This window comes from Toxorhynchites rutilus, chromosome 1 (genome assembly GCF_029784135.1).
Source record: "Toxorhynchites rutilus septentrionalis strain SRP chromosome 1, ASM2978413v1, whole genome shotgun sequence".
NCBI classification, from domain to species: domain Eukaryota; kingdom Metazoa; phylum Arthropoda; class Insecta; order Diptera; family Culicidae; genus Toxorhynchites; species Toxorhynchites rutilus.
This window is the reverse complement of record NC_073744.1, coordinates 205,160,324-205,176,046: the sequence shown is the minus strand read 5'-3', so window position 1 is coordinate 205,176,046 and position 15,723 is coordinate 205,160,324. Positions and strand designations below refer to the sequence as shown.

Genomic DNA, 15,723 nt, shown 5'->3' with positions numbered 1-15,723 from the left:
CTTGCATATACTTGCAATGTCGATTTCCCCCAGGCAGCTTGGTTTTGAAGTCTCTGTTAGAGAACACATTTCGGTGGGAGCAAATGCTCCCCCTACTTTCAAGTGTTTACAATGCCGATTTCCCCAAGGCAGCTTGGTTTGTCTCTGTTAGGGAACCGCCGCATGTGTCGTCAATTTCGACCAATCAGAAGCGGGTATTTCCGTTAGGATAGGGGTTGAGATATTTCAATTGTTCGATAGTTAGTTTCATGACATATATTATTTTATTCAATATACAAAATTGTAATGGAGTGCCGAAATTGATTGACGCGAAAATTTCATCAATCCATCATGAAATGACTGAGCAATAAGCATTTGAAATTGGAGAATACTAACTAATACGGAGGTTCTATGAATAATAGATAACGGTACTCGGCTTAAACAAAAGATTATTTGCGTGGATTAGTGGTTCTATTTCAAGGGAAATTAATTCGATCACAAAGGGTTAATATTGTTTTCTTATTTGTTTATTAGAAGACATACATAAATCGTACCACATTTCGAGAGTCGTTTGAAAAATTCATGCAAAATAAAAACTACTTTATTGTTTGGGGTAAACCTTTTTGACGTAGAGCTACGTCTTTCATTAAGGGTGCCAAATCAGAAAACAGGTCACGTTTTTATGAAATAAAGTTAACGTTAATGACTATTTTTGCCGTGAACGGATTCTGGCGATTTACATACCAAAATAATCGGAAATTCCCTAAGATTTGTTTGATATGCTAAACATTACAATCCCATAGTCTGTATGTGGTTTAAATTGATGAAAATTGGAAGCATTCCCATTTCCTCCTACATTTGTTCTGTCCATTTGTGTGCTTTCCCGAACAGAGCTGTCAATAACGAGCAACTTATCGACGAGCAACGAAGGAGAATCGAAAGATGTGAAGTCTCCGTGAACAAAGGAAAAAAAGAACAACGAAGGGGAATATGTGCCTAGAGTATAAACAGTGGATCTTGCTCAGGCAAAACTTCATTCTTCGCGAGGACACCGACTGGACAACATCGTTGCTGGACGAGCTGGACGGCGAGGTATCGAGTGCCTTTCTCAAGGCAATGAGAGTGGAGGTGTAGTGCAGGTTTTCCAAGGGCCTTTTTCAAGGAAGAAATTTAAAGTCTCTCACTCGCTAATGTCTCTGGCATTGCAATCATTGCATCAAACTGATGCCATTGCATTAATGATTTGAGCTACACAATTGTGTGGGGAATCATCAAGCTAGGCTATCGTCAGCTCACCAAGGAAATAAATGTTCAGGAATTTTGTCAGTGATTTGGTTTCACATGATGATAGGAAAAATCTCCCCACAAAGAACGACAGCTAAGCTAATCTAAACTGGCAATATTAACAGAAAGGGCTTCTATAATCTAAGGAACTCGAAATTCCCTAGATGCTTGCTATGAAGGCAAGACTTTTCGCTCATCCTCTCTCGAGCGCTTCGTGATTAATCTGGGGAACTTATTTCCCTAGATGTCGACAATTGAAGCCTAAGAATCACGGGTTCAGTTAAAGGTATCTGAGCCAGGGAACCTATTTCCCTGGACTGGTTACGATCTTACGGGCTAAGCCCCTTCCAAAATTCCCGTAATCACGAATACGTTTCAGAATCAGACGTTATCACGCGTTATCTTCTAAGCTAAGGAAAGAGAAACAGTCCCTTTTCGCTGGTATTGATTTTTATTTGCGCCTTTTGCGCTTCATATTTAATTAGGTTCGTTTGCCAGCTCTGATATGATATTTATTTTTGTTTTTGTTGCCGGCCCTAATCTGGGTCCGTAACAGTTGTTGAGAAGAGTGCAAAACAGAGATAAGTGTGTGTATATTTAGTTGCTTCAAGCCATCGATAAATGGTTGTTTGTGTGCGTACGTGCGTGCTTTATAACCCGTCCATAAAATAGTGCATCTTTGCTACGCTGAAACCCCATTTGCAATGATAAATATACACAAGGAGGGGAGATAACGGGAGGGAATTATTTACGCTAGGGTATTATTAATGAATCCCTGCTGAGGCAAATATTTAGTCTTTTTCCAAGCAGTTAACATTGTTTGTTTTCTGTCATCATAAAGGCTTCGTTGATGCCTTTGAAAATGCATCAATGCATTGAACTGACGCTATGGTGAAGCAGGTGTTAAGGCGAACAAACTGGTAGAATGGTTGTTTCAAAATTTTCGTAGCGTTATAAAATAATATCCTCAGTGATAAACAAGCGACTTGAATTAAACCACAGCGTAGTTCTACGTCAACAATGCGGTCGTGTTGAACACAACCTCGTATAATTTTTATTTTTCAAAATAGTCTTGATCCCTTTCGAATAATAGGATTTGTCCAAGCCATTTGTTTCTGCAATCATCTCCTAGTCTGAGCACAATTTTTTTACCGTCAGCCATTTCTTCAATCTGGGGAACGAGTAGCAGTCCAAGAGATCCTGTGATCTCAAGCGAATGCTAAGCATAAAGAAAATTTAAAAAAAATTACAACTTGGTCGTCAATGAGTTTAAAAATGTGGAAACTTCCGTTTCGTCGACGCGGGCTTCCTAAGTTAGAATGGTTTTTTTTTCTCGGGAATGCTCACCACTAACAAATCTACGATCACTCCAATTTCAGTGAAAAACATTTGAAAACACCCCAACAATAACAACAACTACAACAACAGAAACAATATTTTGAGAATAAACTCTCAGGTTGTCTCAGACTAACATTTTCGTTTGTCTCAATTTGGGGATCAGCCATTTATTTATCCGTCTCTCTCTTCTTCCCTCCCGACAGTGAAACGGACTCTACGTGCTATATTTTGGCCGGCCGAACTGATACGTTGGCTGCCGGTTTCACCGAAAGCAGTTTGAACATCTGTACTGTCCACCGCCCCGTGCAAACTCACAATTTACTAATTATTCACTCGCGTCGTAAAACATCGAAGAATACAAACTAATATTCTTAGAGTCAACAACAACAAAAACAAATACTGAACTGCTGCTGAATAATGTTTAGAAGAAACACTCATCAGGATAGCAACTAGTAACTAGCAACCTAACTAATCCTGGAGTAGGAGGAGAAAACCGAACGGATCAGCGCTACGCTCTTTCTCTCTCGCAGCAACTTTCAGAACTTGGCGTACGCAAGTGCAACGGAAGGAACAGGAACGCAAGTAACAAGAGAGAGAGAGGGAAAAGGAAAAACATATGAATTAAGCAAGAACGCTTTTTTCCTAATTGTAAAACATTCTAGTGAACTCATTTCATCCCGATTAAGAAGGAACAAACAACTAAAGTAGGGTAAGGAACTCAAACTCGGTGGAAGTGAAGCGAGTTTCAAATGACCTAAATCTAAGCAGAGAGGCAGAGAAGCAAACAAAACCAAAAAAATCACACACGAACGGTTCTAGAGAAACAGAGCGAGAGATAAGATAACTCTCACGATTTCGTTTGTCGCTGAGACGTTGTGGGCAGATAAAACCTTAAAAAAACAATTCCGATTATAAAAAAGAAAACAAAACAATTATACAGTATACGCTCGCTTGTTTACAATAATAAAGAAAGAGTAAGAACACTAACAGAAATCGTAAGGAGCCATCTCTCTTAGAACGCTACAATAGAATAGAGAAACCAGAAAAGTAAAGAGAATAATTTTTCCATTAACCTCAGAGACAGAAAAACACAGCAAAAACTTAAGATATCCAATTCGGACGAGATGGAGGAACTGTACGCATTGAGATGTTTTCTTCGATGGATGGAAAGAAGGAAGGTAGACTTTACGGATAGTAGCGATCACAAACTGCCCTTCATTGACGAAGAACAAAACAAAAAAATAGGTCGTTGTAATTAGAGAGGTAAACAGGAGAAACCCAAACGCCCGCATTAGTTAGTAAACAAAGCCTCAAGCAGTGTGTAGGAGAAGTAAAAAAACACCCGCAACACAAACGAGAAAACAGACGACATATTCATCTTAGTTTTTGGTTTTTCTTCCTTCTTGGTAATTTACCTCCGGTAGTGACGAGAGCGAGGCGATTCAGATGATACTATTTTTTTTACTTCTAGTGATGATACCTAAGCTAATCTAGAATCTGAGAGGCTGTTTAAATTTAACGCAAGAAAATAAGAAAATATTATCTAAGGAGAAAACAAAAATAGAGAAATTGAACAATGGTAGTAATGACAATGTTTTTATAGTTAAATTTCAAAGTGGTAAACGAGAATAAATCTTTTTTTAAGTTCTCGAAAAGAAAGTAAATATATAAATCAATTGTAAAGCAAACAAGCAAAAAAAAACTCACAAAATAATGTTACCCTTTAATATTCCTGAATCAGCATGCGTCCTAAAGAAAAGCTCGTTTCTTCTTTTTCTAAGTCAACAAAACAAATTGAAGTTAAAAGAAAATCAATTTTGAAAATCATTTCACATTTATCATCGTAAGTAAGAAATCTAATTCTCATTCGAAGGCAGACTAGACGTTTTTTGAAGAGCGAGGAAACAAAACTATCATTAAGCAGCGAAACAGCTAAATCATCCAGATGCAAAACAACTTATTAAAGAAAAGCTTTAAAATCTTCCAAAGACTTTCCCACATACTTACATACACATACATACAAACACACATAAACATACAGATAGACAAACAGACAGGAAAAGAAACATTTGTGTTTTGGCTTTCCTCTAGCATCATTTCGTCTCTCTTGGGGTACGAATTGCGAACTTTTATTCTGTTCTCTCTGTTGTCTTCTAATATTCCCCCTGTTGAGGGGCTTTCGATACTGAATCGATCTGTCAAAATCAAGTGACATCTGTTTTCTCGGCAGGAAAACATACGTACGCCTCTCCTTCCCAGAAAAATTAACGACTTTGATTTTATTATCTCGCAAGAACGAAACACAGAGGAAGTAATAGTTAAGACTATTTTATGCATATCAAATCTTTGAAACCAAGAAAAAAAATTAAAAATAACGAACATTCAGCAGACTTAGTAAATAAACAAACCCCAAAAATAAAAAAAGAAACTAATCAAAGTTCTGCGTATTGAATAGCGAAAAGTGTCTGTGAAAAATAAATTGATAGGAAATGAAGTGGTCGGCTTCGGCAGTTACTTTCGTTGTCTTCGTGGCGCCGAGCTCTGCGTGTTTTGATGCGACGAATCCTAACTAAAAAAACACACACACACACACACAGAGAAACATAAGAAGGCTCGATCAAAGTAGCCTGATAGACTGATGAATGCGAGAGTATAGAAAAAAAAAGCTCTCCGAACTGTGGGTAAAAATGGTCGCTCGTGAGGTCAAAACGCGTGGTGCCTTCGGTTGTGTCAAGGGAAGAAACATTTTCCGCCGTCTTTCGTGTTTGAGTTGGCTCTCCTTGCAAAATGAACCAGAGCTAGGTTTTTCTATTCGCCCGTTAGAACTGTTGTAAAGGATAAAATAAAGCACACACACACCACTCACATTATTACACAGAATATGTCAATTACATAAAACAAGCAATGAATGCAAAGAAAACAACTGAGAGAAGTTTTGAGCGATGAGGCGGCGAACATCGGTAATCACACTGAGGGAAGAGTGAAGGAGTAGGCTAATTTGTTGGTTTTTCGTTTCGTTGCAATGGTTTTTGTGTTCACTAAGTACTTTTCTAGTGGCGCACTTTATCATCAACAACAAAAAAAAACAACAGCCGAGAGCGCGAGTTAAAAGTAAGATAGAAAAAAATGTTTGAAATTTCCGTTTGATCCCGGACACATTATCACAGACGTTCTTATGAATAATTAAAACTGAATCAAGGATACTCTTACGATCGAGAGGCGAAATGCGCGTGATCAGAAAATTAAAATACATACATCCAAATCGCTCACACTGAATGACATCAATTGAAACAAAAAAAAACGGTAGTATGAGGCGTTCCATGAGTAGAAATATTTTTTGCTTGAATTAGGGCATAACTTTGTAGGTTCAAACAATAATAATGCAAATAATTAGAAGAGAGGAAACAAAAAACTTAGATAGTCCTTAATCAATCAATGCAACCCGATTTCCGCGGCTTTCGGAGGACACAGACACACATCGTGCTAACACACACATAATGAACATACGCCACATCCTTTTATCCGCCATAAGTAGCCGAAAGCAAAACTAAACGAAAATTTAATGAAAACAGAATGAAAAAAAATGTTCAAAGCTGCTCTCTTTTCGTAAACATTTTCTTTTAGGATTTATTTGATTCCTTCAGCCCTGAGTGAAATAGTTGTATGATCTTTTCGATAATCTAATGAATCACAACAACAACAACCAAAACATAACGAGCTGATAATTGTTAAGGACAAAAAATGATGACAACCTACAACAAAAAATGCTTGTTTAAATCTTCCATGAATAGAATTTTAGAAAAAAACAACGTAAATTAATCAAACGGCGAGTCTAAATAATGTAAAAAAAGCTGCAGCAAAAAAAACGTAGCTGTCTCTCACTGGCTCGACTAATCATTTTTAAAACTCTCTTAATTTAGCTTTCACTTTCACACAGATTAGTAGAATTCGTAAAACAATGAACATGCGATTAAAGCTATATTTGAATTAAACTAAATTATCACCGAGAAGAAAGAGGGAAAACACAACAACCAAGACTCTTATGACTAACGTGTATAAAAAATATCCTGCTAGAAAACAAAAAAGGCAAACAACTGAAAGATAACTCACATTCTCTTAGCTAAACTAAAGCAACAAAAAATAGGAAACAGTGCAGAAACCAAACCGAAGGAGCATTCGTGTCGGAGCTTACGGATACAACGCACTCCAGCGGAACTCCAGTTTTAATTTACCAACTACAAGTAACTACGGTGTACGTAAACCTAACCACACACTCAAACACACAAACAAACATACAAACGCAAACTGAACCAAACGCGTTCTTCTTAATCCGTTTGGGGGGAAAATCCAGTACCGATTGTATGTAACTCTGCCAAAGATGGACAAACGAAAACCAAATCACACCACCAATCACACACGTTTTGGAGAAGCTAACAGCAATACTCGAACTGATTTGGAACGTATTAAATTTGCAAACTTTCTCTCAAACACACAACTCACTCACACGTACACGTACACGGCAGGAGCAGCAAGCGAGCGGCAACTGAAACCACAGTCGAACGAACCGAAGGGGAGAAGTGCACCAAAACGCAGATTAAGAAGACGATAGGGATATTTTTGTATTTAGCAGAAAGCAGAGAACAACAAAAAAAAACACGGAAAAACAAAAACAATACTGTGCTATTGTAGTATTAAAGAATAATTAGAAATAACAGCAAAAAAAACGGTAAATCATAAGAATGAAACAAAAAAAAGTCACACTGTGTAAATATGAATGGGGCAAAAGAAAAATCGGAACAGAAAAAAAACTGAAAAATCTTCTCAAGCAAAAGAAAGGATGATCGAGAGGTTAGGTGGGAAAGTGACGCGCAGGCATTGTAAAGTTATTAACACAAGAGGAAAATAATACCAAAGAATCATTAAGAAAAGGATATATTTTTTTACATGAAAAATAATTAATTGATTGAAAATTAAACAACATAAAAATCAGGCGTATAAAGAGTTTTTTACCCGCTTTTTCCAAAATTTGAGAAAATGAAGAAAAACCAAAAAAAAATACATGCTGAGATAATATTGTTCTCTTTAAGAGAATTTGTATAGTAAAACGGTTTTATTAAATCATATAATGTGATAGTTAATTATGTATTTTTTTAGAACAAGAGAAAAGAAGAAAAGAAATCCTCTTCCAAAAACCTACTCAAAAGAATAAACATAAAATAAAAACACGCGACGTATCGTTAGAACGCAAATAAGCAAAACAAAACAGAAAAAAACGGCACCCTAGCTAAGGGATAGTACGATTTTCATTAGTTTTCACTGATCCCTCTCATTGGTAGGCTGAATTGTTTGAGAATTTCACTCTTCATTTCCAATACCGGTTAGATTTTCAGTAAACAAGCTCTCGTTTCACTCTGCGGTTCAGTTTTTCCACAATGTCGATAGTTGAATATTGAAACAAGCAAGCAAGCGTAAAAGAAATGTAAAAACTCTTACATTCTTGTAGAAAACAAGAAAAAATCCATCTATAGCTGGCCCTATAGTAAATTACGAATTAATATGTCCAGAGAAAAAAAATAGTAAAAGAAACAACCTGTCTAGAAATGTTTTTTTTTTATTTCACTTACCTTCATACACACAACACTGCATAGGAAACGATGTAAAGCAAACAAAGTGCTATTGGTGAGCGTCAGAGAAAAGGAGCAGATACACAATTCACAGTTAAGATTCAACCACGGAACGATTTATTTCATTTATGTTTTTGTAAAGCATTGCAATAGAACCAAAAACCAACCATACAAGACTCCATACAACAACAAAACAAAAAAAAACTGACAGCAAGAGCAACACACTATTGCTACCACTACTAAACTACTAGTACTGCTACTAATCAACCACAGAGCGGAATGAGGGAGGAAAACAATGGCGGAAAGGCAAACTCCTTCCAATAGCGAACGAGGTGGGGGGGAAAGCTCGAGAAACCAAACAAAGCAAAAAAAACGTGGTAAATTTAAAACTTCTTTTGATAAATATATTTAAAATCGTAAAAAAGTATTACAGACGGTTGCGAAAAAAAGAATTCAAGAAATATAAAAATATTGCTCCTGCCATACATTTTTTATAAAAAAAATATAACTAACGATAAGGTTAAAAAAAGGATAGTCATACCGCTAAATGTGGCATAAGTTAAAGACAATTTAGTTTAAACACAATAATATTACAATTCTAAAACAAATTGGAAACAAGAGTAAACAAAAAATCAACACAGCAGTAGCAGTAAATGAGAGGAGGCTTTTTAATGAAAACAAACAACAACAAAAACAAATCTAGATGAGAGAGGAAAAAAATTTCAGCCACTTTACAGAAAACCGTGAACACCATATAGAACAAGTAAAAGAAAAATAAAACATAGTTGAAGGTTGCCAAAGAGACAAAAATCAGATATTTGCGAATATTAGAGAAGAAAAAAAATATGAGGCGAAGAGGAGAAATAGCAATGTGATTAAAATACACGCGCGCGAGTTTTAATATTATGCTCCTCGTGCCGAGCGAGCTGTAAACCCGTAATCAGCATTCGAAAAAAATGAAATTATCGGCTGCAAATAGTTTGCTAAATTTGACCGCGAATTTTATCTCACTATCACTGTTCATGTAAAAATCACCCACAAAAACACAACACTCTTTCCACTTGCAGAAGTGCAAACATTCTCACACACACACAAACTGTCGCACCCCAAAGGCCTGCTGCGTCGTGCGCAATAACAGAAAGCTGTCACACGAAGCGAATCTCGTTGTGCAAATACACTGTAAAAAATATTTTTCCCGCATAACTAACGCTCTTTGAACAAACGAACATACATATTTGCAACTGCTTCCCCTTAATGGCTCGTAATGAATGAAGTGTTGCAGAATATGACAAAAATGACAATAGCAAAATCATACTCTTCGGGAGAGGAATAAAAACCCTAATGATTTGTCATCCATATTTTTTTTTATTTCCGATCGTTTTGTTTTCGACCAAACCAAAAATAACAGCATCGATTACATATTATAAGGCTGAAAATACACGTGTTTATAGGCTAACGAACAAACAAAATGCAAACTGATACGCCCGCTCCCAAACGAAAAACATAACCCACTAAACCAAATGTCGAATTCTGGTCCACCGTCCGTTGGTGTCGTTTGTCGACCCCATTTTGGCGACGTCTTCTCTAAATTTTCTGTAAAATTCGAAACAAAAGTTAAAAAATAATGACAATAAAGGAGAACACTGCACAAATCGGTGTAGTTCTTCTGTTGTTTCATTCGCTGGGTCGTTACAATCAAACCCAGAAAAAAAAAAATCTCGCACGAAAAAAATGACCGCCGGCAAACGCATCGACGGAGGCAAAAGATCAGAACAAATCGTCCGCTTTTTTGAAGCCAATTGCAACCAAAAACAAACAAAGAAACATGTGCTTATTACATCCTCGAATCATACGATACAACGCATACTCAAACACACACTCACTCACTCAGTCACTCACACGCATACGGTCCACTAGGCCTTTCGTCTCAAATCCCTCCAGAGTTAATTCTGCATGTTATCAGAAATCTACTGAACAACAGAAGGAAAACAAAACAAATAACCATGGAATGTAACCAAAAATTTAACGAAAACCAATCGCCAGAAAGAAAAACAAACTTTACAGAACCAAAGTCACACTCACAGACACACACACACATAAGTATCTACCGAGAAAGAAAAACCATACCAACAATGGTAATCACAAATGTAAACAAGGTATTTTGTGTGTGTGAAAAAATATAACAGCAACACAAACGAACAACAACATAAAGGAAACGCTTATTGTGAATAAACAATTTCAGACAAAGGACAACAAGCAAACAAACCTAACCAAGTGAATTTAAAAGAAAGACAAACCAAATTGCGCTGAAACCAAAAAAAAAACAACCAGCAAACCAAAAGTAGAGTGAAATAAAAGGTCTAAGTCTAAGCGGAGAGTTCTATTTTTCGAATCGGTAACAACAACAACAACAACAACAACAACTAGTAGAACAAACTAAACCAGAACGTGCAGCCAACAATATCTCGTCGTTACGCAGAGGAAGCACAATTGAGCAAAAAAAAAATGAAGCGAAAGAAAAGAACGTTACACACGCTCTCTCTCCCTCTCTTATAAACACACACACTCTCACATCCATTCACACGAATTCGCTCGCCCACTCACTCGCGCAATCGCGCCATCCCGAGGTTGAGAGTGAGACAGGCGACAGGTGAGGGAAGGGAAAAAAGAAAGAAGGCATAAGAGGGAGAAACAGAAAGGGAAAGTAATATAGTGTAATCACAAGTTAAATAATAAATTAAAATTATTATTATTATTATTATTATATTACCAAAAACCAAGAAATAATTTCAAGAAAGATATTAAAATACATATAAAATATGAAAAAAAAGGAAGATACGCTACACGCAGAGACAAAAAAAAGAAGAAAAAAATGAAAACAAAAACAAAACCTAAAAATAAAGACGTTGTTAAGATTATGAAATGTTTTATAACCGTTATAAAAATCGCTGCGAAAAATAAATCAATCCAAACACATTCCTCCTGTAAAAAATTAATCGACTGCTGCTGTGCGCTGTGTTTTATTTTACTTTCGTTTTTTTCTGTCTATTGTTAATGTAAATTGCTTTACGTGGAATCATCGTGGTGAGTATTTTTGCAACAATTGGCGCAAACGTGAGTCGTCCGTCCCTGCGATGATCGTCTCTCTCGATGTCTTGTGGAATAATCGTATTCTTTTTCCTAAATTGGATGCGCTCAAATTAATTTGAAATTTTACGCACAAAAAATGAATTAAGTCTTCTTGGGGATGAAAGGAACATTCGATTCAGTCTCAATAGAAGTTCTGTCTCGAGGTCTGCCACCTCATATAATTTAATTTGACTCTACCTTTGCAAGCGCCATTTTCAATTAGTTTAAGTTTTTTAAGTTCGCTGTTTGCCCGGAGATCAAACATTCGACACTTTTTTACAGATGAAGTTCGGCTCGAATTCGGTACAAATAATATTTTGTTTGTCTCTCTTCAATTATCAACAGTGACAAACAATGTCAAACATCGAACATGAAAAAAATTCATATTGTGTTGTGTTTGGTGATATGTCCAATTACAGGTCACAATTGCCTCTAATGCGACATTGAATGGTGCGTCGGTATGTCCAATGAGAGGAAAATCTCTGTATATACCGGAAAATTGTTTTTGGAGAAAATGCTTGAATTATCATCTAAATTTATATTAAAGGGTGTGTCACATCAAATTGCATCACGGAAAAAACGCTGTAGAAATTCGCCCAGTAGACCGATCCTTTTGAAATTTTTAGACAGTAAAATAAAAACGATTAAACAACTTTTGGCATTTTCTTTTTATTCATACTTCGAGCCCAAGCCCGTATGCTCGCACCTTCCTCTTTACCCCGTCCATAAGGTTCTGTACAACGTCAGGTTGTAGTTTTTTTTTGAACAGAAATCCATTTTCTCTTGAAGTCCGCCTCCGATTTGACAACTTTTGGGTTCTTCCGGAGGGCCTGCTTCATAATCGCCCAATATTTCTCTATTGGGCAAAGCTCCGGCGCGTTGGACGCGTTCATTTCCTTTGGCACGAAGGTGACCCCGTTGGCTTCGTACCACTCCAACACGTCCTTTGAATAGTGGCACGAAGCGAGATCCGGCCAGAAGATGGTCGAGCCCTCGTGCTGCTTCAATAGTGGTAGTAAGCGCTTCTGTAGGCACTCCTTAAGGTAAACCTACCCGTTTACCGTGCCGGTCATCACGAAGGGGGCGCTCCGCTTTCCGCAAGAGCAGATCGCTTGCCACACCATGTACTTTTTGGAAAACTTGGATAGTTTCTGTATGCGAATCTCCTCCGGAACGCTGAATTTGTCCTCTGCGGAGAAGAACAACAGGCCCGGCAGCTGACGAAAGTCCGCTTTGACGTAGGTTTCGTCGTCCATTACCAGGCAATGCGGCTTCGTCAGCATTTCGGTGTACAGCTTCCGGGCTCGCGTCTTCCCCACCATGTTTTGCCTTTCGTCGCGGTTTGGAGCCTTCTGAACCTTGTATGTACGCAGGCCCTCCCGCTGCTTGGTTCGCTGGACGAATGAACTTGACAAATTCAGCTTATTGGCGACATCCCGGACCGAACTTCTCGGATCATGTCTAAACTGCTTAACTACGCGCTTGTGATCTTTTTCACTGACGAAGCATCCATTTTTGCCGTTCTTCACCTTCCGGTCGATGGTTAGGTTCTCGAAGTATCGTTTTAGCACTCTGCTGACCGTGGATTGGACGATTCCCAGCATCTTACCGATGTCCCGATGTGACAACTCCGGATTCTCGAAATGAGTGCACAGGATTAATTCACGACGCTCTTTTTCGTTCGACGACATTTTTCCAAATTTACGAAAAATTGACAGTGAAGCATGGCCAACGTGATCTATACACTCTTATCTGATTTTAAAGCGAAAGCTGAAGATATAATTCCTAAAAATTAAATTTCTACAGCGTTTTTTCCGTGATGCAATTTGATGTGACACACCCTTTAGTTTTGGGAAAAAGAATCCATCATTGTGAATGTCGATAAAATCAAAGAAATAATCGAATTTGACCGACATATTAGTAGTCGTAGCATCGCCCAAGAGCTAAAGATCGACCATAAACCTGTTTTAAGGTGAAGGTGGAAGCTAGCCACAAATGGCTGCCACAATGGCGCTCATTTCTTTCATCTCCCTCCCTCACCCCTCGCTCGAAAATCAATAATTTTGCGAAACAGTGTGAAGAAAATGATCGTTTTCGCACACTTCCCATCAAGTAATATAAACCAAACTCTAATCGATTACTCACAAGATATTAAATTTTCATCAGCTGTCGCACTGTATAGTGAAAAACGTCGGAAAACTCGAGCAAGTGCTCTGAAAGTTAGATTTTCATTTTTCAATCTTCGGCCATGGTTTTGTTTGTATAGGTGAAAGCATCGTTATATTTTCAACACTGGTGCCAGACAACATCATCGAAACAGCTATCAAAACCACTCAATAAAATGTTATTCCTGAGTCATAGCGTTTCATGTCATGAGAATCAATAGCATAAAATTGTGTTGATATCAATACAATAATTATTTTTACGTTTAATGGGTCTATAATGTAAGTTTTAGCAACTTTAACATTAGGTAAGAAAATTGTATTGCAAAGCTCGGAACACTGCCACGGCTGCCTATGTTTTCAAAAACAATAAACGGAAAAGTATTACATTCAATCGAAATGCCTCGGCCAACGAAGAGAAGGGTTAAGGCTCTCCAACGTGAATGTGTGAAAACAATACGACCAACGAAGGAAAATATTAAGGAATGTTCAGCATCGAGTTAGTATGCGGATGCGGAAGAACCTGTTAATATCAAAAAAGCCCCAATTCGCATGTGTTATAAATTTGCTCATGTTACGCTCGCGTATAATTAGAATTTTAGTTCATATGCAAATGCACCTTCTATATATATATTTATGTTTGCAATTGTTCATCGGAACATATTAAATGTTCATACATTTAACTTCAGTATTGAGTTTTTAATTTTTTTTTCACATGTATTCAAAGACCCGCGTCAATGAAGCGCCACACAGTCAGATAAGTGAATTGATCTATTTACGTGTGATTTGCTCTTCTCTCACAAACACTATTACCCCATTTTTACACGTGGGTTTACCTATACTACTACAATGGCTAGCTTCCACCTTCACCACCTTGACAACGCTCCACACCGCCGTGGAGTTGGGTTCCTGCTCTACGTGCAGGCCTACGCGGAACTGTTGAAGTGCGAGGCTATAGGCAGCAGGGTGATCGTTGTAGGATTGGGCGATCTTTATAAAAAGATCGATCTTTTCGAATCGATTTTCCAAACGGCGAAGGGATCGATCCACTGATTAAATTGGTGCCAAAGAATCGATCTTTGCCGAATCGATCTTTGAAAAATCGAAAACTTTTTTTTCCAATTTATCCGCTTATTCTATAGATGTCGTCTTTTCTTTAAACGGGGAATACAAATCTCATATTTATAATGAAACATCAAAAGCATTTTGTTTTGTTCCTCAGCACAGGTCACAACAAATTTTAAAGTACAGAAAAAAATTCCAGGGCATTCATCTTGTACAGTCAAGGAGTCATTAAGGAGAATATTATTTGAAAAAGCATTAATGGAAATTCAGTAAATAGTATTTGCCCCGAACTCAGCTGACAACGATCTCATACAAGCCAATCGGGTCATACGTCTGTCATTGAATCGAAGCCGATTCCTGATTTTGGCGCCAGTTCTAAAAAACATCATTTCGCCTGGAATTGATGTCAGCATCTAGTTCAGTGATCCTATGAGTCACTGGTTATAGTACATACCCTCAATAACTGCCGCAAGTTCTGTCTCTGCCAGCATTTGTACGGAAGTAACTCGTAGAAGATGTAATCCAAATGTTGACATTATGCTCGGAAAAATTGTTAGGTGGTCTTTGGTGAGATTGAAATCGATGTATACTGAAAAAAAAAATCGAAATCTAAGATCGGAAAAATCGAAAGGAAAAAGATCGATTCTCTCGGTTTTCTCGAGTAAAAAAGATCGATCCAAAAAATCGGAAATCGGAATGGAAAAGATCGATCTTCTGAAAATCGATCCGAGATCGCCCAATCCTAGATCGTAGCCATTCTGGATACCGGTGCAAAACGGGTGCAAAATCTTACAATAATCCAGAACAACGCACCAACCAACGCTGCCGAGCCGCAGGAGAAGGAAAGCTACTACAACCATGCCGTCGTGGGAGAAATTCCGAAGGGTGATAACAAGATCCTGATGGACACTAACAACGCAAAAATGAGTTCAGACAACACGGACTACGAGCGGTTTATGGGACGCTACGGTCTAGGCGAGATGAGCTAAAACAGCGAACTGCTTGCAGACAACAACGACATAATTATTGTGGACACGCTCTTTCACAAGGTCACGCGGGTTGAAGTAACGGTTACACTGAGAACCAAATCAACCACGTCAACAATTCAACACACGCCGACTAGAACGTTTTAACGTGAAATG

At 37.8% G+C, this 15,723-nt stretch overlaps 1 protein-coding gene across 7 annotated transcripts in view; it reads left to right on the top strand.

The window, feature by feature from the left end:
• Positions 1–11,022, top strand: part of LOC129764398 (potassium voltage-gated channel protein Shaker) — a 279,084-nt gene extending 268,062 nt beyond the window's left edge. For all 7 annotated transcript variants that reach the window (XM_055763439.1, XM_055763475.1, XM_055763460.1 and 4 more), the window contains one exon: positions 2,805–11,022. Coding sequence is in view for 1 of the 7 variants with exons in the window: in XM_055763460.1 (XP_055619435.1) it covers positions 2,805–2,807 (3 nt within the window). In the remaining 6 variants the exon portion in view is untranslated. The remainder of the gene's footprint in view (positions 1–2,804) is intronic.
• Positions 11,023–15,723: the final 4,701 nt, after the last annotated feature.